This window comes from Calidris pugnax, unplaced genomic scaffold (genome assembly GCF_001431845.1).
Source record: "Calidris pugnax isolate Ruff unplaced genomic scaffold, ASM143184v1 scaffold1, whole genome shotgun sequence".
Classification (NCBI taxonomy): Eukaryota; Metazoa; Chordata; class Aves; order Charadriiformes; family Scolopacidae; genus Calidris; species Calidris pugnax.
In genome coordinates, this window is record NW_015090800.1 from 5009725 (window position 1) to 5033231 (window position 23507).

The 23507-nt window shown below is 40.9% G+C and overlaps 1 protein-coding gene across 2 annotated transcripts in view; it reads right to left on the reverse strand.

Moving 5' to 3' along the window:
- Window positions 1-2488: 2488 nt before the first annotated feature.
- The window catches only part of ADIPOR2 (adiponectin receptor 2), a 46026-nt gene continuing 25007 nt past the window's right edge, over window positions 2489-23507 (reverse strand). For both annotated transcript variants that reach the window (XM_014937390.1, XM_014937391.1), the window contains exons 3-8: window positions 12167-12286; window positions 10176-10347; window positions 9344-9530; window positions 8088-8275; window positions 6668-6861; window positions 2489-5269 (exon numbers count right to left, since the gene is read on the reverse strand). In XM_014937390.1, coding sequence (XP_014792876.1) covers window positions 5138-5269; window positions 6668-6861; window positions 8088-8275; window positions 9344-9530; window positions 10176-10347; window positions 12167-12286 — 993 coding nt within the window. In that variant the 3' untranslated portion in view covers window positions 2489-5137. The remainder of the gene's footprint in view (window positions 5270-6667; window positions 6862-8087; window positions 8276-9343; window positions 9531-10175; window positions 10348-12166; window positions 12287-23507) is intronic.

Genomic DNA, 23507 nt, shown 5'->3' on the forward strand with positions numbered 1-23507 from the left:
ACACAGCAGGAAGGGGGGAAAAAAAAGAGGCAGGGAGAGATAAAGAAGTCATTTTTGCAGGGAAATCTCTAATGGATTCTACTAAAACAAACTCAGCTCCTCCACACTAATCCTACGCCTCATTTATTCCAGCTCCTTAAAAAAAGCTGGGCAACGGCCTTCAATATTCACCTCGATTCCAGGGATCTAATCCATACTCAGGGTAAGTTCACTCTTCCCAAAGCAAACAGCTCCTGGGAGAGAGCAAAGCACAGCCACAACTACGAGGAGCAGAAGTAGGACATACAACTTCACCTTGCCCAGGCAACTCTAAAGTATCACTCTGCTCTTCAAAAGCAAAATAAACCCAACTCCCGTTCAAACATGGCAGCTTCTTTTAGTGTAACTCGTGTGCAGTCTGATGCTGACGTTCTCCACACTCCTTGGATTTGCTTTGCATTTGAAGAAAAAAAAAAAAAAAAAAAACAAAACCAAAAAATCACTCCTAGAACCTAAAGTTGGCCAAAATCTTCATTTCTGAAATCAACTCCATATTCTCAATAAGAGATCTTTTTGCTGTAGTGAATTGTTGATCTGCATACTCTCATTTGAAATGACATACTTTTAACTGTGTCCAAATTTTCAGAATTTGGAAAAACACCCAAAAGTAAATTTTTTACTTGTTGCTTTGAGATAATCAGGTGTCATACTGATAGAAGGTTGCTAATCCAGAATAATTGAGTTTCCATGAATACAAGGCACCAGCAAGGGTGAATTGTAGCAGGCAGGGCAAAACTCATCATTAGATAACAAGGGACTGTCTAATTGAAATTTGCAGAGTGAAGAATGAATCATGTTCTATGTCCTGGAATGTTGTGAAGCTTTCAAAGGAAAAAAAAAAAAAAAAAACCACCACCAAAAAATCCATCCTGAGACCTCAAGCTGTCACAGGTCATTTACTGGAGCTGGCTCTCTTACAAATCACTGCAAAATATGTGTCTTGAGTCAAGTAAGTGACAAAGAGCAGAGCTGTGGATGCCCAGACTCAGTGTGAACCAGCACAAGAAGAGGATTAGGTTTATCTTGCCCAGGCGGGTCACAGATGTTTGCTGACAGGCAAGGAATGGTGATGAAGGAGAAGGCTCCAGTCCAGGCATGGGGCTGTTCTGGTCAGCACCAGCCAAGTCTGACTCCTTCCCACCCCTGCCAGCCCCTACAGCCTGCAAACCAGGAGACAACAATCAACCCTTTCCTGTGGTACAGGCTGGGAGGTGTTTCCTCTACACCAGGAATTTGAGTCCAGGCTTCCTGAAGGTCTTACCTCAATCTCAACTCACCTCAAAATTTGCCCACAACCACCACGGTGTCCAGCACCCACCCTCTTTTCCACCCAGCTCTTATTCTTTGCACCCTCGAGCCCTCCTCACAAGCTCTCCCCTCTCAGTGCTTCACCTTTGGCTTTCCAATACTGTCCATAAATCAGAGTTTCTGCTCCTTCCACCACGTTCCACCCAGGTTGACCCCTTGGCCAGTTTGTTCCTTTCCCTCATCTGCCTGTTTCCCCAGGCACCCAACCTCCAGTGGTAGGAAAAAGCCCTTTTAAACCTTGCTTGTGTACTCCACAAGCAAGTGGAGTACTCCTTGTGTACTCCTCACTCCAATCTGCTCTACACTCTGCAAGGACAGGAGCTGAAGAACCGAGCCATTTAAAATTAGTGTCTCTAAATAAGAGAAAAAAATAGAAAACCTTTGAATTTATAGCTAGCCTAGGTTTGGATGGAGAGAGAGATCTGACAAAGGCCAGCCAGCCCCAAAACCACCCTGCAGCTTGATGCCCTCACTCTACAGAGTGGGTTCAGCTAAGCTTTCCAAAACAAAAGAGGAAACTTTGCAGTAACACCAATCCATCCCACTTGCTCCTCAAGTTACTTTTAAAATATGGCAGAGGTCAAAAACAAGCAGTCACGAGACAAGATAAACATTGTCCCAGGCTTCTCATTCTCTGCAAGTTCAGAATTATGTTATGGCAGGGGAATTCTTAATGCCAAGCAGTTTCATGAAGTGGTGGCACCTCTTTCCCACTATCTGCCCTGCACTACAACTGGCAACTCCAGTGGGCATCAAATAAAAGCATAGACATTGGAAAAACAGATTTCCCTCGAGATCAGCGCTAAGAGGCAGCACGCTCCACGGACACCTTTGTCTGCTGCAACATTTATACATGTTAAACAGTATTGAAATCTTATGGCAAGACCAGGCACAAAAACTTGATGTGAATTATAGATATCAAGAGGTGACACACAGCATAACTAATGTTTCAGTAGGACAAACTCCCACCCACCAGCTTTTGCTCGAGGAGGCATACAGCAAGCAGTGGTTCAACTGCACACACACAAGCCTTTAGGCACCAGCAGAAGTTCTTTTACCTATGAAGCATCAGGAAGGAAGAAAGGGAGAGCGACTCTTTCAAACTTCACGCGCAGCACAGAAAGACCCAAACTAGACGATATTCCATTTGGTTCTTTTATTAGCAGAAGTTAAGAATACAGCAAGTAATAAGATCCCATCTTATATGGAACCATCACCAGAGTCCCCAGCCATCAAAACCCCAGAATGTGCTTCATTGCTTTCAACAGTAAGCAATTTTTAAAAAGAAATATACTGAACAAGGCCACTATTTAATGGGGAAGGAAAGAAGCTGTAGGTCCTAACTATTCTATGGCAATAACCTGCACACAGAGCAAGCAAGCCTCTTGACTGCTGAGAGTAAGGCATTCAGGTGCCAACCTGGGAAGAGTTCTCAGCAAGAGCTACAGAAAAGTGCACAGCTAGGTTGTTTTTATTGGAACACAAACTTCTCGAACGGAGAGACTGACTGGGTTAAGAATAGCAGGTGGAGTACTGTGTTTTTGTAAGAAGTTCTGTGCTGTGTAGGACCAGGTTAACAATCACCCTTCATGGAGTGAAGGTGGGATTTTCCAGGATGGAGACTGCCCCTCCTGCTGGTACTGTAACAGGTATCCCAAAGCACCCTACAGACCACTCCGACTCTGATATGTACCACGCTTTTCTCAGACACCACTATACTCCCTGCCGGGCAACTCCACCTCTTTGTCCAGGATGCCAGTGCTATTAGCCCTTACATCCAAATTAATACTGCTCTTTACTTCATTTTAGTACCACGCAGACCTGGGATCAACAACTTCTGGCCCTACAGGCATCCAGTGTAGCCATCCTACTGAGAACACATCCCTCTCGGCTCGCGGCCTCCGCCGCGGCACCGCTTTCTGCAGCTGACCTTGCTCTCAGAGGCTTTACAAAGACTCCATTCGAGGGGTGAAGCCTTAATAGCCAGTCAACTTTTGGAAGGCGTTCTGCTTCTACTTCATTAGGCAAAGAAACCCCCTCCCTCCCCCCAAAAACACACTCCATGACATCCAGGGTACGGGAAGATCTTTGCAATCCACATTTTTCTCTTGAAGGATGAAAATTCACACTTGCAGGAGTCTTAAAAAAAAAAAACGCAAAACAAAGAAAACCACCCTTTACCTTCCTTTCTTGTGAAATACAGCATTTTATGAGCTGTTTAACTCATCTGTGAGAGAGGTAATTGCTCTGAATTTCCAACTAAACACTCCAAGCAATACCTGTGCCATAACAAACAAAACGTTCAAGTTTCATCTCATGACTCCAAAGATTCTCCTTCAGTTTAGCTTCTGACTGGGCTCCAAAGATCAAGCTACATCAATTACACAAGAGAGGGATATATGCCTCCCCTTTTATAGGAGGTGCGTCTGCTCCACAGCAATTCAACTGAACTCTTAGTTTTAGGTTTAAGAAATACCAGCAGTCCCATTGCTAAAGCACAGATGGGAAGCAGACCTAAGGAAGAAAAAAAAAAAAAAATAATAATGGAACTGCATTGGGCTGATTGTGGATTTTTCCTCTTAAAAAGAAAAACCTGCAAACTCCCTTGGCATATGGAGCCTGACACATGAGAAGGTAATGTGCTTGAGGTCTGCAGTAACTGTTAACTCCAAGCCCTGGAGCGCACAGCTTCCTCTTTCCAGTCCATCTTAACCCCACCTCTGTTTCCCCTCACATGCTCAACTATCTTTTGACAAGTGCGTTACCAGCCATCGTTTGTTCAGACAAACCAGGGCAGGCCTGCAAACGGCAACCATCTACTCAACGGGAGCCTCTGGGTATAGGCAGGCACTGGTGGAGTCGGACTGTTTCCCATTCCATGTGCAGTTATCCCATCACGCTCCAATTCATACCAGGAGAAAAACAAACTTACTGTAAGATCCGCTATCCCAAACTACACAGGCCACGCGAGCTCGGGAGGCAGCCGTCCCACACACCGAGGCAGGACACAGATCTATCTCTCCTTGAGTAAATCAACCTCCTAACACTGTGACCTGGATGACAACGTGATTAATCCAGCCTCCACAACCCTTGTGTACACGTACTGAACCCACTCCAAGTGCTGGCCAGGACCCTGCATTGCCCAGGACATGCTGGCCACCAGGAAAAAAAAAAATCTACAGGGCCAACATGCTTCACTCCTGGGAATTTTACCTGGTCCTCCTGCAATCATTTGTTTTGTGCAAAATTGAAACAGTGTGTGGTACTTGCATGTTGCATTCTTTACAAAAACCCTTTCCCCCCCCCCACCCATTGTTTAAAACATTTATATAAATTTTATTTAAACAGAAAGTTAGAAATCTTATTTACAATTTGTTTTTTCTCCCAAAAGAGCATCTAAAATCAACTCCCAGACCCTCCAAGAGGATATAAATTTAACCTTGGTTTTTTTTTTTTCTTTTTAAAAAAAAAGGAAACTGCTAAGCTATCCCTCCCCACTTCTACAAATAAATATGGCATTGAACAGAAGCCGATTTGGAAAGGGTCCTCTGTAGCTCAATCTGTAGATCCCAAGAATAAATTAGGGTTTCAGAATTTCCTGGTCTTCAAATTGATTCATTCCATTGCTTGAGGTATAGGATTTATATTGGTTAGTCAGAATCCCCCATGAAGCTCCACGCCCCATCAGCTGAAACTTGGATTCTTCTTAGGTATTCGTTTCGCTAGCCTGTACGCTTCGACCGCGCTGGCGGTGCTGTTTTGGTTACGATCTCGGGCTGAAGGCTGGTTTTTACTGCATCCCATCTTCCTCTGAGCAGCCTCCTCCCACCGTGAAACGGAACTCCTGGAGGTTGGAGACCCCGTGGAAGTGCACGAAAGCACCAGCCACGACAAAGACGTGGAACAGCTGATGGGAGTGGAACTGCGGAAAAGAAAACACTTCTGTTCAGCCGGGGCACTCGGGACTCCGGTCCTACCCCGTCTCCAAAAAAGCCACACGTTCAGCTGAAGTACACAGTAACACGGAGCAGCGGTGCCTCCAACCACAAGCTGCAAAGTTCTCAAAGTTCTCTCCTATCAAATAATCAAATTCTCCACACACACACACATCCACTTTCCTCCACAGTCATTTTAACCGGCTGGTGAATCCACAAATACACTATGTAAATGCTATGCACATCTTTGTGAAAGGACAAGGATGATTTCAAGGCTTTGGGCAAAAGGCAGGACCCCTTGTAAATTAGCTCCTCAGCCACACATGCTGCTGTTTTAGATAAAAAGGGTGCTCTCATACACCTAACAGGTACAAACTCTGCCCTGGTCACAGGCACAAGTTTTACCAAGTGGATTTTCACAACGCTGTTATTTTATTTCTGTGCCATAGAGAAACAGAAAAAAAAAGGTATTGTATTAAAACCTATAAACAACCAGACGTTTGGAATGAGTGCCCAGGATGCTATTGATTACAGCACAGCAGAATGAAAACCTCAAGGGAGCTACATGACAAAGCACGTCCTTGTTCGAGGGAAGCCATACCAATATGGATGACACTCTTGAAAAATTTCTACAACCGTGCATTTGCAGGCTCCACGGGAAACTTGGAAGAGAGCTGGTAGTACATCAGTGCTTCAAAACCTAGCTCAATATCATAACAAGGCTTTGTTTGGCCATTTAAACAAGCCTAGCAAACTGGCTCTCTGCAAAAGGCACTCAAACAACCCAGGCTTCGTTCTCACTTCCAGTATTCTTTAGGGGTCTTAAACTACCCAAGTGGAAGTACAGTGGCCTTCCAAAGGTCCACTTCCCTCTCACCTCTATTCCTGCTCCACTCAGTTTCTTTAGTTACACCTTCCTCTCATATTTCCCCTCCACAGTCTGCGTGATCCTTTCCCTCAAAGTTTCCCCCTGCCCACCCACTTGTTCATCCCACTTTCCCCTCTTCTGAGCCAGAGATCCCTCCAAACCAGGACAGACTACCATCTCTATCCAGTGTTCTGTTCACTGGCTGCACAAGATGAGGAGCCACCCAAAAAAAAGGTTCGCAAAGTTGCTTATCCATCTACTAAAGCTATTCAGTAGATGTTCTGGGGTGAATCTGCACACCCCTTACCTCAGACCAGGCAGCTTGTGATAACTCAGGAATAGGCACCAGGTAAGGCAGGCTCAGAGCGCCCCCAGTTGTTTGGCACCCTAAGACCTATGCTTCTGGTGCAGCAGTTTGATACTTGCAATAAGAAAACATTGACACAACATCGTCTCCAGTCTCACGGGGAACCAGCTTTCACGTTGGTCTCCTCATCCAGTCATTCTGTAGACTCACCCAGATGTCACACTTGCCAGGGAAGAATCTCTCCGGGATGCGGGCGGCATATAGTGCAGCACCAGTGATGTACAGGCATGCCATGAGTGCCAGCCAGCCTATCTGCCCCATTGTGGCTGCTTTCAGGAGCCCCTCAGAGATGACAAAGTGCAGGGTGGGAATAACCCCACTAAGACCCAGACCTAGAAATACTCCTGGGAGGTAAAGAAAATGTGGGAGAATCAGATTTGGACACAGTGGCGGTAAAGGGAGACAATGAAAACACAAAAGCTACGGAGGGAAAGCTCAGTATTTGCCAAAGCAACAGAAAGGTGACAACTCGAAGCTGGAGGTCCCCAGAAGCGCTTTATCAGAGGGGAAGTTAAAGAATGCACAGAGTTCCTTCATATACTAGAAGCTACTTAGTTATACGTTCCAGCACATACTGAATACTTCATTTAACGTGGATCTGCCAGCTTTAATGTACAGCTTAGTCCAGTTACACATCTTGGACTGTAGAGGGCACTGAGACTACACAAACCACCTCTCACTTGACCATAATCTCTCAAGATCCAAGGCAACAAGGACAGACAACAAAGAGATTATTTATCACATACTGTACACATAGTCCTAGGAAACAGAAAAGCAGCATCTGAGGCTCATCTGATTTGCCAGTTTTGGAGAACACCATTTATTTATTTAGATTTTTAGCAGCAAGTACAGAAATCTTGTAAAAAGCTGTGCATGGAGGGGAATAATCACGTCCCATCCAGACTTTAAATTTAGAAGGCTGAACTCTCTGAAGGTACACCCATAGCTTGTCTAGGAAATCTAGGTTTACTGTAGAGAGCATGTGCAGGTTAAGTAACAAGAAATTTTACTATTCAGCCCAGCTGTATTCAGATTCCATAGCTGCCCCCTAAAGCTTTCTCTTCCTTCCTACCTTAGAATGTGAAACCAAATCTGATTTTGTTCTTCTGATCACATCAAGAGGAAAACTAGACTCTTTGTATTAAATATGTGTTTATCTAGGCAAATCATTCAAATTAATTCATTCATTCAATGATTTGCTAGAGTCTGAGCCTACTATTACAAAACCAAGACAAACAGGAGAAGGAATACACATACACACACCAAGCAGTCATCTTTTGAAAGAGCAAAGTTGCTAGATATAGCTACAAATACTTTGCACTACCTTTTCTAACTGCATGTGTTACTGTCCATTTCAGGAATGCACTTCTAGGACTCGCACCAGCCCTTATCTGTGCATCCAGTTGGCTATAATCACTGCTGAAGGAAAACCCATCAAGCTCCCACTCCAAGAATATTAGCTCTCTATAAAATTAAGTGCTCTTAAGTCTTCCCCGGACAGTTTTTCCAAGTGGCAAGTAGGAAGAAGGAAAGGCAGTCAAGAAGCAAAACAATGAACTTCAGGTCTTACCTGCCCTAACACCCCGGTATTCAGGGGTTGCAAACATGTCCCATTGTGAGACAATTATGGCTGCGATGCCCAGGACACAAATCACAATCAAGTAGATGAAGCAAGGCTGAGGGTTGCAATAGAAGGAGTAGTACAGCCATGGTACAAAGCTGCCCATTATGAGAAGTGCAATGCCAGAATAATCCAGCCTAGGAGACAACAAAAACCAGTTTGTTAAGAAATGCGAACCTCTTGAAGTCCTCACACCAAACACCCTCTTTAGTAGACCAACTGTCTACTTCTCACTGCAAAATGAAGTTATTTTCACCATTGCAACCTACTTCCTGACAGCAACTCTTCCACCAGTGCCCTCCCACAGTAATGGATTACCTTGACAGCCAGCTAAGCAAGGCCATTTTTGGACAGTCATCAGCAATATATACAGCAGCATTTAGACCAAAGCTTTTTGAAGGAAACTCAAATTTAAGTTTCAGATGAAGAAAAAAAGCAGCCCAAAAGTCCTCTGGACACAAAAAAGGGCACACAGTATGTTGTGAGAGTACATCCAACACAAACACTTTAGTATCTGACAAGCACAGTTAGGCATCAGCTCAAGTGACCATCGGGGAATAAGGTCACAACTTTTCAATCATGCTGTTTATCTGTACACCAGTGAAGAAAAGGAAGTCCTACTGTTGTTGCTTTTTTACCACACCCTGACAAAACACTCCTACAAAAGATGGAGTTAATTTTTCAGCAGGAGATTTTAATTGTTAGGATACTTTAGAGATGGTCTTGCAGATTACACAATCCTAGTTTGAGTAATCTCAGGAAATAAGAGATATTTAGCGGCCAGCCAAAAAAGAAAACTTAGTAAAACCAAAGGACCTAGACATCTTGATACACATTGTGGAGCTGTCTTACATAAGTTTAAGATTTAAAGTTGCTCGGAATAGTTGAAATGAAAGGATGTGACAGCTGCATTAAAAATTCAAAGTCCTGCAACTAAGCTCTAGGTATATTACTTACAGCAGCAAAATGCATGCACACGCCTGCCAAACAGCAGGAAATGAAGGAGTTTTAAGACTAAATTGACAGCACAAAAACTCGTGCTGGAACAATTAGAAGAAGCTGCATCGAATCTCTGCTCAACTCTGTTTCAAAGTACATGCAGTCATGCCATGAACAACTCCTGCTCTGGGGCTCAAGGCATAAATCCCCAACACTCTTTTCCCACCTGCTTCTTATTTGGCCTGCCCTGTCCTTTAGGCACTTACTTAGAGAAGAGCCGGGAAACACCTTCCGAGTGGCAATAAACTGTGTGGAAGAGCCATGAGAAGGAGAGGCAGAGTATGGCTCCCAAGAAGAACAATCCAACAACCACTTTCTCCTGCACAGGTGCTACAAAGGACATGTTTGGCCGGAACATGTAGAAGATTCCCAGACAAAGAAAGAACACGCATCCTAAAAAACAGTAAGGCAGAAAGGTGTCAAGTTCATGCATACTGAAAGCTTTTCTTTCTAAAAGCATGACTTTAACATACAGGAGCACTAAATACAGAAGCTGCATGACAACCAGGAGCACACACGTAGAACAACATACTGTCCTACTTCAGTGAGGCATTCCAACCACATCTCTGTCTCAGATGGAAGCAATGCAGACTCGCATGAACTCTGGTTTTTTACTTGTTTTGCAAGAAGTCTGACAACTAGTAGGACATTCTAGAACAATTAAAAAATCTGTTGCAAAATGTAAGAGAAGGGCAAGGTTCATGGAAAACCTTTCCCTTCAAGGCTCCTTGCAAGTTGAAACCACTTGTACAAGCTGCAACTTAAGTGTGTTCCTGTGGCAAGAAATGTGATCTCAATTAACACCTATACACTTGGGGGGGGAAAAAGAACATCTACTGGTAATTTATTAACAATCAGAAGACTTTTAATTAATTAATTTGTATTGAATGTTGTAATTAAGGAAGTCCCATCCAACCCTGCTGGGATAAAATTAGGAGAGGGGTACCAACCTGTTAACAGATTACTAATGGAACGATAGTACTGACCACCCCACAGAGAGCAATGAAACCAATTAGCATTAGAGCAAGCTGACAATACCTAAGAGATGTGTCCAGATGTTACCAGTCTCTGTGTGTATTCTGAAGATACTCTTGAAACAAGCCCGGAAGGAAGGCATGGGTGGTCTGTGTCCGTGCAACAGGTAGTCGTTGTCCTTCAGCCAGTCAGGCAGAACATCATGGGGAATGACTCTCCATCGGCCCTCCCATACCTAGAAGTTAGAAGATTTTAGTTAAATGCAGGGAATGGAGTCCCACTGATGTGTGGCCAAAGTCAGAAAACCTGTATTAGTAAAAGTGTTAATCTTTGAGTACAGTAAAAAGAAAAGGGTTGATGGGACATCTCTGGGGAAAAGGCTTTACACTTGAAATACAGCACTTAACTCACTGTTCCCTGTTCAAAACAGTGTCATTAGGAAGTTGAGCTGCACCACTAGGGAAAGAAATACTTCAGCATTTCATTGAACTGAACGTTATTGGGCTTTTTACCACTAATGAAGGGAAGACATTTAATTCATTTCCGTGTTCTGTTATTTTCACAGACCATCCTTTCCATTTAACTGAAGAAGCCTATACCTAGGTCTCTCCAAGAAATAAATAAGACTGTTCTTCTAACCACAAGCCAATCTGACTATTTATCTGCTAGCATTTGGGGCAGTCTAGCAGAAAAGCCACCCATCAGCACTAATATGGGAGAGAAAGCATGAAGTGGCAAGAGTCCAGTGAGAAGTGTCCAATCCCTTATCCCGGTTTGAAAAAAATTCTCCCACATTCCCAAAACAAACGGTGACCCATGACTCTCAATTCCATCAGATTTCTTCTTTAAAGGGGGAGTGTATGTGCACACATTTATCCTTGCAGTTGGTTCCAAATGAAAAAGAGTGTGCACGGGTGTTCTTAAACGCTGCTTCAGTAACGTATGACACATGTAGTCTTCAGTTTGGCATCAGAAGCAGCACTGCCAAGCAGAGGGGTATCAGGGAACTGCTTTATATACCGGGGTTGTTTCTGGGGTTGTTTCTGCAGTGTTCCTTGGATTTGTCGTCTGGCTAGTAACACAGCAGCGAGCCTGAAGAATCCTGAAACACTAAGTTTAAAAAGCTACATTCTTATTTCAGTTTCAACAACAAGAGCTTAGAGTTTTTAAATCAGTTCTTCACACTCCTTCACGGAAGTAAAACTGATCAGAATAACCAACCCAGTTAAAGACTGGGTTCTTAAATACATTAAACAAGAAAATAACTGGTTTACTTCATGAACCAAAAATAGGAATTGAGGTAGGAACAGCAGGAGATAATTCGTTTTAGACAATCCACCTAAAGACCATCTAAAAAAGGGGAAAATATGCATAGTAAAAAAAAAAGAAAAAACAAACAACAAAACCACCCCGACAGAAAAGACCACCAAGCAATTAGGGTCCCATCAAAGAATAGTTCATAAAACCAGTAGGAACAAGTATATAAAGGGGCAGCACTTCTTTCACCAAGAAAGGAGGGCCAGAGCCCCATGGCTCCAAAAAGTAGCAAAAATTGAGCCAAAGTCAGAAGTTACAAAATCTACAATGAATTTACTTAAGATACAGTTTTAATACAGCCTTGTTTTCTTTTCAAGTAAGGGACAAATCTTATTCTACAATGGATGCAAATGGTGCTGGAAAAGCAAAATATTTGCAAGTCTGAAGAAACCTGGGAAAAAAATGACACTGTGAATGAAAGTCTCTTGAACCAGAAGGCTTTTTTTCCTGCTTTGCACTCACAGGTGTTTCTCAACAGACACTCCTCAGTTGCATAATCAGCTTTAGAGTCTCCTTTGTAACCCCTATTGTTCCACGCTTTACAAGTTACGCATTTATGACAGATTGAGATCTTGAGAAGCTGTGGTGTTGCTACTTATAACAACAGATGCCCATTCAGAGATGGCGTGTATCTGCTCTCCCTCACACTAGTAGTGTAGTTACTGCAAGTATAGTCTGTTGCACAGTAGAGCTTCCTAAAAAAGGAAGCTACTTCAGGGGTTTCCACATGCCCTTACCTTACACACAAATTCTTCCATTCTCTCCATAGCATGGTGGGCTTGTAGAAGAGGTGACATACCCATAAACCCTTCGTCTTCTTGAGGTGACTCATCGTTGTGTTTAGATTCCTCAGAACACTGGGGGGAAGAAAAAAGAAAATAGAGTAAATGCTTCGTAAGAAGATGAACAAAGAAAGATGACATTGTTTTCCATATAGAAACTATGATTTGAGGTCTTGGCAAACAGAGAAGTCTGCTTTCCTTGAACAGCACTGAGGAAGGAATTCAAGAGAACGAGCAAAAAAAATTATTACATTCTTAGGTGTCTGAGAACAACTCCCATGTTTAATCCTTTTTGCACATGTTTTTACCAGGTTTGGAAGAAAGTGTGTTCTTCTTTAAGTTACGCTTCATGAAAGCCCAGATATGGAGTCTGAGACATGCAGCCTACCCACCGCCAAGGAAGGATTACCTCCTATTTTATGTTTCAATGTCACTATGCCTGCCTTAATGCCTCTATAACATATCTGACATTTTAGGATAATAAACGGCAAGCCACGGAGAGGAAGCCATTTACCTTTTTATAAACGCTTCATGTCAATTTTTAGTTCAAATCTGAAGATCTATTCCATTTAACTGACACTTCTCTTCAGCTCATAATCCAGTAATGGACCTTTACTCATTTGTTTGATTTTCAAGGTATTTCAGAAAGTAGTATGAAAGTTTTGCCAGTTAGACAAAGGCAAGTTATCACAGAAAAGCAGTAACAGGCAGAGTTTTAAGCAAAATTCAAATGAAGAGAAGAAACATCCATATCTCCAAGATCTACCAAGAGAATTATGAAGAAAAAAACTAATCAAAAAACACTCTGATCCTAGATATTCAGCTGGTACACATCACTAATAACTTTATAGGAACGAGGTTTAGTAGGGTTCTACCCTATGTTGACTTATCACGTCATCTACATATTATGATACAGTCTAGCTTTCCATTTAGGAAAAAAACAGGGGGAGGACAAAGGTTCTACATTCCTGTTTGCTTACTACAAAGCTCATGGCCCATCAGAGACTCCATTCAATGCTTCAGCTTCCAAGGTAAACAAGCTCCAGAAAGAATGAGCCTTTTGTACCCTTCAGGCTTGATGCAGAAAGCTGCCACTCACCTCCTGACCAAGCCAAGAAAGACCCACAATCTGTATGGAGTCTGGCCTCCTCCATATTACAAGTCACAACACTTTTTCTCTCTCCTATTCCCATACCAAGGTTAACAACTTTTAAAAAATCAAGATTTATCAATAATGACATCCAAAATGACCGAGAATCTAGTATATAAGCTCATATAATTTATCTATGAATTATTAAACAGTGATGTTCAGGTTACTGTCCTGAACTTTGAGTCAGAGATCAGCTCTGGCTACGCATTTTTTCCACATTACAGCTCTCTCCTTAGAGTAAGGCCTTACTATTTCCGTCAACAAGTTAACTGAACAAGGTGCTTAAAACTTTCACTTTTTAAAAAAATAAAAGGAGACTTCCTCCAGTCTACAGTGAGCTACCTAGACTCTTCAGTATTTTTTATTTTTTGATAGATATGACATGCTGATACCTGCTTTTGTAGCTGAGGCTTGCAGTAGCCACTGAAGCTTCACCTTTTGAAGAGGTCCACCCCATTGGGTACTCCACCCAATTTTGCTTATCCAGAATACAGATCTCTCCTATATCACACATAATACAGATCCTTTGTATGCTCTGTGTGACCTCACATTTGTCTACACTAGGATAACTTAATTGACTAAATGAATCTTTGTATATAATCCATGTCCCTTGTGCTGCCTACTCACCATAATTTATCATTCCAGTCGGCACTCCATCTGAGCAAGTCTGGGCAACGATTTTATATTTAAGAGCAGATGATAGATATAAATATTGATCAGCTCTAGGCAGAGCCTAGAGCAGTACAAGACAGTATTAAATACACTCTCATTGCCTAGGTTACCCCATTAATTCTGTTGAGAAAGGCATCAGGCAACAACAAGGTGTAAATGGGTTTAATATCCTTCTAAAATAGGCACACATCCTGTTGGACCAGAAAGTAAATTATAAAAAACAAATTTGGTTTCACTCTGACTCAACAACATTCACTGAAATTATTTCCCACACCGTCAATTATATTGCCTTTTTCTACTAATGGATCTCTCTGGTTAGGATTCTCAGTTTTCAGTATTATAAATAATTAACTCAAGGTTATAGAAACAGAATGATTTGGGTTGGAAGGGACCTTAGTCCAAATCCCCTGCCATGGGGGTCTGTATAAGATGTTTATGATACGCTGCACAATCTTACAAATCAAAGAAATCTTCTGTTTCCACGAACATGCTTACAGAAAAGCAAGGCTTCTTTTTTATGTTCCACTATATTTGATACAAGAAGCATTGCTATGCCTTTTAGCTACCCTACAATTCCCTCCCCCAGCACCACACAATGACCAGCTGGAATGGGGTGAACAAGTTAGTAATCCACAATTTACAAAACTTGGTGGACTGAAGGAAAAAAGGTCCCTTATGGAATCAAAGCCTGTATTCATTGCAGTCTGCCCAGTGACTCAAAGCCAAAAAAATGTTCATTTCCCCCTTTCCACATACTCCCATTTCTAGAATGATGGGAAGGTTTAAATTTGAACAGACTGTAAAGCTCGGAGAGCACAGCTATTTATGAACCAGTCCAAACTCTTTGCATTTTGGCAATTTGCCCACAAACAAATCATTACTGGGGTTCTTTTAGTGATAAAGAGAATTCATGTCATATATACAGTCCAGATTAATGCCAGAAAATGCAATTGATTTTACTATCTCCTTCCTGCCCTTAAACTGCAAAATTAGCATTCAAGGAAAAAAAACCTAAAGCTCAGCTTCTTAGTCCTTTTCTTGCTAAGGAGGCAAAATGAGGTCTGTTCTGGAACATCCGTCCTCTCTCAACTCCTTCCCGTAACATCACATTAGAAAGAACAGTAAACTGTGCTTCTTGGAAGTTGGAAATCTATAGTTGGAGTGCAACACCACGGCTAGTTTTCATTTGGAAATCTGAAGGAATCTATTGACCTCAATTCTTCAGACAATGACTGAAGAGAAAAACTACCAGTTTTCTGTTCAGAAGGCATATCATTGTAAAATTTCCACTATGAAAAAATTCTTCATATTTTCTACGATATCTTTGTATCTACATTCTCTCTTCTTTGGCTGATTGTATCAGATATTCACAAATACCTCTAGAACTTAACAACATATGCAAGCATATGCTTTAGGAGTTTTTTTCAGCTACCCACAGAATCACATTTTAAAATGGAGAACACATGGGATAAATAATCCCACTTGCTTAAGACCACACAGGAAACGAGAGTCCAGAACAAAACTCAATACTCTCACATTTAATGTGGTATGATGTACTCTGAACCATGTGCTTCCAGAACAGGCTTTGCCTTCGTACTTTCTAGACCATTGGCCAAAAGGATTTTCACTCTGCTAATGTTTCGGTTGTTCTTTTACATCATCTAATTTACTCAACTTCTTTTAAAAGTAGTCTCAAATTTTGACTAAAGAATTCTGTGACTATCTTGAAATAAAAACCCTCATTCACAAGCAAACTTGTTGCAATCATCTGCTGTCATTCTTCTGTTGCACATATGAAGCAATGCATAGAATCAGTCTTTCATACAGATCAGAAATCATGACTTCCGTACACTTAAACCCCAGAGGGCCTGGACACTTAATTCTATGGAAATACCAAACAATCCTTCCAATTTTTATTCCTACAGATTCATAGAGTGTTAAAGCTATGAACAAACATAGTACAGATACCTAATGAAAATTATACAACAGAAGTATGAATGCATCCCGAGTTGCATAATGGTACCAGAGAATAAACTAAACCTGAAGGACAAGTGACAATGGCCAGAAGAAAAGAGTTTTACTGGTTTATCCATATGCTCTTCATTTTGGGAGCTTTTCTAGATTCTTTTGTGTTAACAGTGACGGACAGGAAGGTAAGTGAGAGAGGCAGAAACCAGACTTGATTAAATCACTTTGTACAGTTCCAGGCAACACACTTCCAAGGACGTATCATCTTTTAAAGAATTTCAGAGTTTGCTTTGGTAGGGATATAAAAGGTTTAATGCCAAACCCAAACCTTAGGTTTCTTGTTCTGGTGCTCTAAGAGCTGAATTGCTCAGTGCCCATCATTAAATAAGTTTATTTTAACATTAAAACATTCCTCTTATATAGCAATGGCACAAAAGTTTAAAAAAGTTTACATTTAGTACAAGAATTTGTTGCCTGAATACAGTCCAAAAAATGTCAGATGACATAGCCAAAGACCCCGTTTACAGACAAAACCGTAGTAAAACCTGCTCTAGTAAATGCAATGTACTTGTCTACTACAACAGCTTATCCTTCTCACTTGGATTAACAGTTTTTATACTAACACTCTCAAGTCTGTTGACAGACACAGTGTTTACTAATGTTCTGACTATACAAGAGCCTGTCAGAAGTCAGGTCACAATGGTAGAAAAAGATTCCAGAATTCCTTTTTCCACTTTTGAGAGAGTTGTGTTCTCTGGATTTAAAGCAGCAAAAGTGTAGTTTCTTGAGGTCAGTTTAAAGATTTCTAGGAAGTTGAAGAGTTTGCACACAACTACTTGCCCAGGTGACAAGCAAGCTCTTGTTCATCACTTCAGACTGCAATTTTGCTAGAAAACATCATTGATCAGTGTTCATTAGAGTGTACAAACTGAAACATAAGTCAGACTTGAATAAAGCAAAAAGCTCTCTCTGTCAAAAGCGGTCCTCTTCTCCCTCCCTCACTCCCATCTTCCTTTACACTGCTTCTGGCACCCCTCTGATCCTTGGGTTGATTAGCTAATCCACTACTAATCTGGCAGAAATTACTCACACTTTTGCTAGGTGAGCTTCCTGCTAGATAAAGTCAGTTAAGAAAACCAGTTAAGGAGCTCAAGGTACTGCAACAGAAACAAAGGGAGGACCAGCTCCCATTTTACTGAGATCCACTACAGAACACTTTCTGCAGATCATGTTCAAGGCCAAGTTGTGGTTTTTTTGACACGTACCAGTTGGATGCCAAACTATCTCCAGTCCCCCTTTTTGTAGTGCTCATCAATTAGAAAGGAGCCTAAGAACCTAGCTGCGCATGGAGTAAGAAAAGGCAAACTAATGATGACTTCAATAGGTTGCTGTATTCTCAAAACCTCCAGCAGCTTTCAGGACTGCACTTTGAGAAATTTGAAATTTTCACGGCCTGCATGTATCGTGTTTGATGCAGAACCAGAAGTGTGCAAGTTAACCAGTAACATTGGTAACTGCAACACAAGTCTCCTAAAGCCCAGAACTCTTCTGTGTTAGGGTTCCTTTTTGGACAGTCATCACTCAGTTACTTGGGGGCCTAAGTGACTGTGCACATACCTATGTAGTATTAAGCTCTGGAGTTAATGAAGTCCCATGTTTGTGATGTCAATTCACCATCAAGATGTCACCGGTGCCCTAAAGGTACCATCACAGGAATTTCCAAAGCATGAGGCAGTCTGAACCTGTTCTAATGTTCCTGTTGCTTCCTTCAGCTGCTGAGAGATGCTCCCCTACTCTCTTATCTGTGGCCTGGCAGAACTCTGCCTTGGTACAAACACATCATTGTAACATGGGCAAGATAGTTCAGAAAAAGCAAATAATCTTGATTAACTATGACTCGGAAGTTGTATACAATTCTCTTCTTAAAATACAAGTTAGAAAACATATGTTGCTGCATTTACAATAGCACTGTTATCCCCCATATTTAACTGAAGTCACAAAGTCTAGACATGACTTGGGAGTTTTTGCTCTTGTTTATCTTGATCTCATCAGATGAATGATTAATAGTGTTTAACATGACATTGAAGTCATTTAATGTTTCTTGGGGCACCATGCCAGATTCAGTAACTCGAGTGCATTCAGCATAAAGGCCAAGATATGTTCAAGGCTACGATATAAAAATGTTATTTTTTTAATCGCATTCTCCTGTAACATCCTTTTCAGCTAACCAGATTGCTTTTTTCAGCAACTCCTCTGCGCCCATTTTGTCAAATGACCTTTTATCAACCTGTCTTTCGTAAGGGGAAAGCAGCAATAGGTGGTGCCGTGCCTTTTCTCCTGAAAGCCTGTTGCACATTTTTCAGAATTTCATCAGCTTACGTTCTTTGGGCTGCAAGTAATTAAGTGGAAAAGCGCAGCACCTTAAAACTTTCCCTGACTTCCTCTAACTTCTGCACGTACCAAGTTATTTTAAAGTAACAGCTTTGTCATTTAGAGTTTACATTCTCTGTTAATCTAACAGGTTTGTAAACATAGACACACCGCAGTTCCCAAAAGGCTAACTACATTCACCCTCTAAGCAGGGTGTGCAATGATGTTTTTGCTGTCACGGGACCAAAAAAAGTCTTTCATTAGTGCTGTGCCAGAGCCCCTTTCAGCTTATTGGTCAAAACATTAAGTACTTGAGAGTTTCTGGAGTTTAGTATTTTTTCCTTTGTAGGTCACCTTCTTATAAAAGCTACCCTCCATTTAATATAGCGCTTGGAAACAGTTTTAGACAACTGGTCATGGGTGACTGCTTGCTGGCACTCATTAAAAACAAGCACTAACATTTAACACTCACTTAGCAAATAGTCCTAGGACAAAGTCACATTTTGGCTTCAGCAACCTTGCTAATACACCCTGATTAGAACTAGCTCCCTCGTTAAATATCTTCAGATGAAAAGGGTTTGATGGATTCTCGAAGTTTGAGAAAGACCAGAGACCGCAATGCCCACATACGCTAATCAGTAGGCTTTGGGGGAAAAGCCTGTAGAAATTGCTCCTTCTACAGAAGATTCTCATGTGTCATTTCCTGCTCCTCTGTCACTGTTAATCCTGACAGCAGAAAAAGAAAAACAAGCATGCTGAGCTTCTGGAAAAAACATGCTCTGTTAAAAAAATAAACAGAGAGAGACTGAAAGTGTACTGCTGAACTTAACAGAAAAGCAGAGTCAATCAATCTGAAACAGTTGGAAGAAGAGGCAAGTTAACCCACCGACACAACATTATTCTCCCTTCTATCGCTGTGAAAGGCCCTCAGGTCCCCCATTGCTGCCCAAATCAAGCAGATATGATCTCCGAGAGAACAAAGGCAAAAACTGTGGAATCTAACCCTTGTCCTGGAAAACAGTTGTGCCAGTGAATTCTAAACACCACCACTCCCTCCCTCTCCTAGTTTCAACACACAGCCCAGCAAGCGATGGTTACAAAACCAGCTGGCAGGCAGTGAACTCAGCAGAGCACCAACACTTCCCCGCTCAAAGAACTAGGATGGGCCAGACTCCTAGGAGACACTTGAGCCCAGCTACAACTCAACAAGCCATAAACCATTACAAATTTCTTGTTGATTCACACGAGAGTTTTCTGGGAGACAGGGCAGACACAGAGACATGGCCATTTCCCACACGTTACCAGCCTTCTGGGCAGAATCCTGTCTACTCATGGTTGACTAGGTCACTGGTTTCTGTCTTTCCTGCAGATGTTCAAGCTCTAAAAGCCTGTTAAACCAGGCTCATCTACTGTCAGTGAAGGATGCACCAGCATCTGACCAACTCAAGCCTGGAAACAATCTCCAATCTTCATATTGTTTGAATTGGAATAACTTGGAGATATTCTGCTCCATGTATCCAAAAATTGTTTTTTGTACAAAAAAAAAAAAGGTATATTTATAGGGAGAGATACTAAATTCTAGCACTTACTTCAGTGACTAGCAGTCTGAGTAAAATATGCATTACCCCCACTGCTTAGAATAGCCAAGTGAAAGAGAAATTCAGATGTTAAGATCTTTTGATCTGAAGCAAAATGCCAATTCACATGCTTTCAAAGAAAAAAAAAAAGGTTCTTTCCCAAGAAAGAGTTACAAAAATGGAGGAAAGTAAGAGGTGATAAAGTACTCTACAGAACAACAAATTTTCAACATAATCTGCTTTAAAGCAAAAGCAAACATGATTTAGTCGACCCTACCACTAAAATCTGTAATGCAATGCAGGAAATAAGCAAATAAAGAAGCAGATGCCACGTTTTTTATCATAACTCCAAGTACCAATAGTAAAATGATAGACTGAAAATAAAGCTAAATGGTTTCAAACTGAGCAAGAAGCTTGCAAGTAAATTGATAAAAAAAAAATAAGGCAATCAGATTTTAGGAATATTAGCTCCATAAAGAATATTCTTAAGGCTCAAATGTCTACCTTTGGCCTTCAACATTTCATGTTTTTCACTCTGAAATCTTTTTCACTTTTTCAGACAGCATGCACCATAAAGACAACTTGAGAATTCCATGAATTTACATGCACCCTTCTGTCAATACCGAAGCTCTATTTGTAGATAATGTGTACATGCTTCTGCAACAAAAAAGACTTTAAGTATGTTCTATGATTCAAGTTAAAAGCCTGGAGTTATTTGCTCACCTTCCAAATATTCTAAAACTTTTCTTTTATACCTGAAAATCTGTTGCATCCTTCTGTCACCTTCCTACAAGTCACTTTGGTATTTATGCACTAGAGACTTGTAGCTACATGCAGGTATCATGAAATTTGTCAGAGGTCAAGTAAATCCCACTTGAAGTCAAAACCCATGCTCTCTAAGAAGCAATCCAGCTGAATATTTGCCCCAATTTCTTCTGTCCATTCAGATGACTTGAGAGCTACACATACCTCCTCCCAAACCCTTACTCTATGTTATCAAACACTTTAGGGCAACAGGTCTTCGTGGGTGCATTTCAGTGCCACACAGGACAACTGCATGAAAGGAATCACCATTCATGAACACTGAAGCTTGATCATTGGAATAAAGGCAAAGAAAATGGTTCTTTTGTTTGCCTCCTGTCACTGACAGGTTAAAATATAAAAGGAAAGAGTCAAGCGCAGGTTTTTAGGGCTGCATAAAGAACCCATTCATCAGGTTATAAGAAGTCACATGTATTTGATTGTGTCAGCTTAACAAAGCCACAGTAAGAGAGATTTCTTTAGGAAATATCACTGCTAGAATTACAAAGGCAGTTGAGACATAGAAACGCTAGGAGGGGAGAAAAGATTATGTCCCAAAGGCTAGACAATCCAGCGTGTGACAGGAGTGAAGCACCTGCTGAAAAATGCCTTATCAGCACATATGTGTATGTGAGAAAGGAAACTAGTTTAAACTGCTGAAAGAGAAGACTTCTGCAGCTTGCCTGATCCTTTTCACCCCACCAAATCCTTAACATCCAGATAACTCGTCACTATTTCTCAAAGTCACAGAAGGTACACCACTCACCTGCCATTACACTACCTGCACGTTTCAACAAGATAACAAGATGTATATCTATTCTTTGGAACAGATACAGGAAGAAGGGGATAATCTATGAACATATATGCACTCTAGGAGAGAACAGAGTTACGGGATAAAATACAGACTAAGAGGTTCAGGTGGACAGGATATCGGTTTTATATCATCCATCTTCTTTTAAGCATCATTATCAAACTAGGAGATTAACAGCACTGACACAAGGATTCAGTTGTTTTGTTACTATTTTGGATAAGGATGCTTGCTACAGCTAGTAAGTCTATGCTACATGTATTCAGTGAATGCCACAACTTACAGGAAGTACGATCTTTAATGCAATTTTTAAGTTCACAGCTATGCAACCACCCAGGTAGGTTACTAGTACCAGGGATAAAGGCCTCAGGAAAAAAAAAAAAAAGACTAAATTTAATTTCTTAATACCACCTCAATTTTTTTTTTTTTCCATGAAGATGCTTTATATCTAAAGAGGGCCAATATTTTGGCCCATCAAAATTAGAAATAGATAGCATATAATGCAAGCTGTGGGGGAGATGAAAATGAAAGATAATTCCAAACAATACAATGCTATACTTCCACACACCTCCTTAGAAAAGATGACTAAAATAATTCATCAAATGCAACTACTATCTCTTAAAAGCTCAGACTGCTTCCTCCTACAAGTGGAGCAGAAAGTGGATATATGAGTAGGAAGAGGGAAAGGAATCTAGTATTGGAGTTTGGGTCAGATTTTATATAAATAAAGGAGATGCAATGATATAAACAGATCAATAGGAGGCAACAGGAAAAGTAAACAATGCAATGTTATCACAGGATAAAAATACAAAAATTTTTTAGACTCATACCTTGAATCTTAGGGCCAGTAAATTCTGGGGAAGTATTATATCTATTATCTAATATATCTATATTATTACATTCATGAAACTCAGTATGATTAGCTTGTCATAAGTAGAAGCATATTAAACGACCATGGCTGTTCTACCATCAAGACACTATGTAGCTCTCATCCACTTTCATTTTCCAACACAGGAATTCCTTAATTGCTACTGTTGGCTTCAACGTGGTTGCATTTCGTGCACCATGTGAGTCCTCTTATAAGGCTACATGTAGCTTGTGTGTCCAAGTACTACTGTAATCTACAGAAGAACAATAACCTGATATTACTCTGACCTAAACAACAGCCTCTTCTTCAAAACCAGAGGCAAATCATGCTTTTGCACTAATAAGTCATCTCCGAGGCAGATGCACACAGCCAGAATGTACAGTAGAGCAGAAAGTGAATCCTAGCTGGCATTTGAGTAACAGCTGTGCTGAGGCTTATACAAAACAGAGAATGATATATAGTGTAATGTTTTTTCCAGATTATTTAGAACACTGCAGTATGTCACATAATAAAGGCCATTTGGTAAGCTAATATTGCTACTTTTGACATCAGAATGGTTTTGGGATGCTTTATCTGAAGCATCAAGTATTCAACCTTTTAAGAAGAAAAAAATTAAGGATATCACAGTATTAAAAACAAGACATCACAGAGGACAGGAATACAAGTTTAGGGTGAAAAATGTCAAATGAGCAGGAGGCCATATACAGCACAGAAAGTGATTCAGTTCAAGATAAAACAGCAAGCCCCAAATGGCCAAAACAGATTTCTGTGACAGTATTTTAAGAAACTGGGAAAGAGGGAAGACATTAAATACAAGAAAGCTAAATATTTCTAGAGAGCCAAAACACATACTTTTGTTATAAGGATGAAAGCAACAAAAAAAAAAAAAAAAAAAAAGATGAGCACATGCTAAGAATGTCTGAAAAAGCAAAAAACAAAATGAGAGCACTTTAACCATTTTATTTCCAAAATTCTAAAATTAAACACTGACTCATCCAAATAATCTTTATTTAGCTAAGCAAATGTACAGAAAGAATTAAGCCATAATCAGTTATGGGCTTTTACTTTGGGCTTTTCCAACT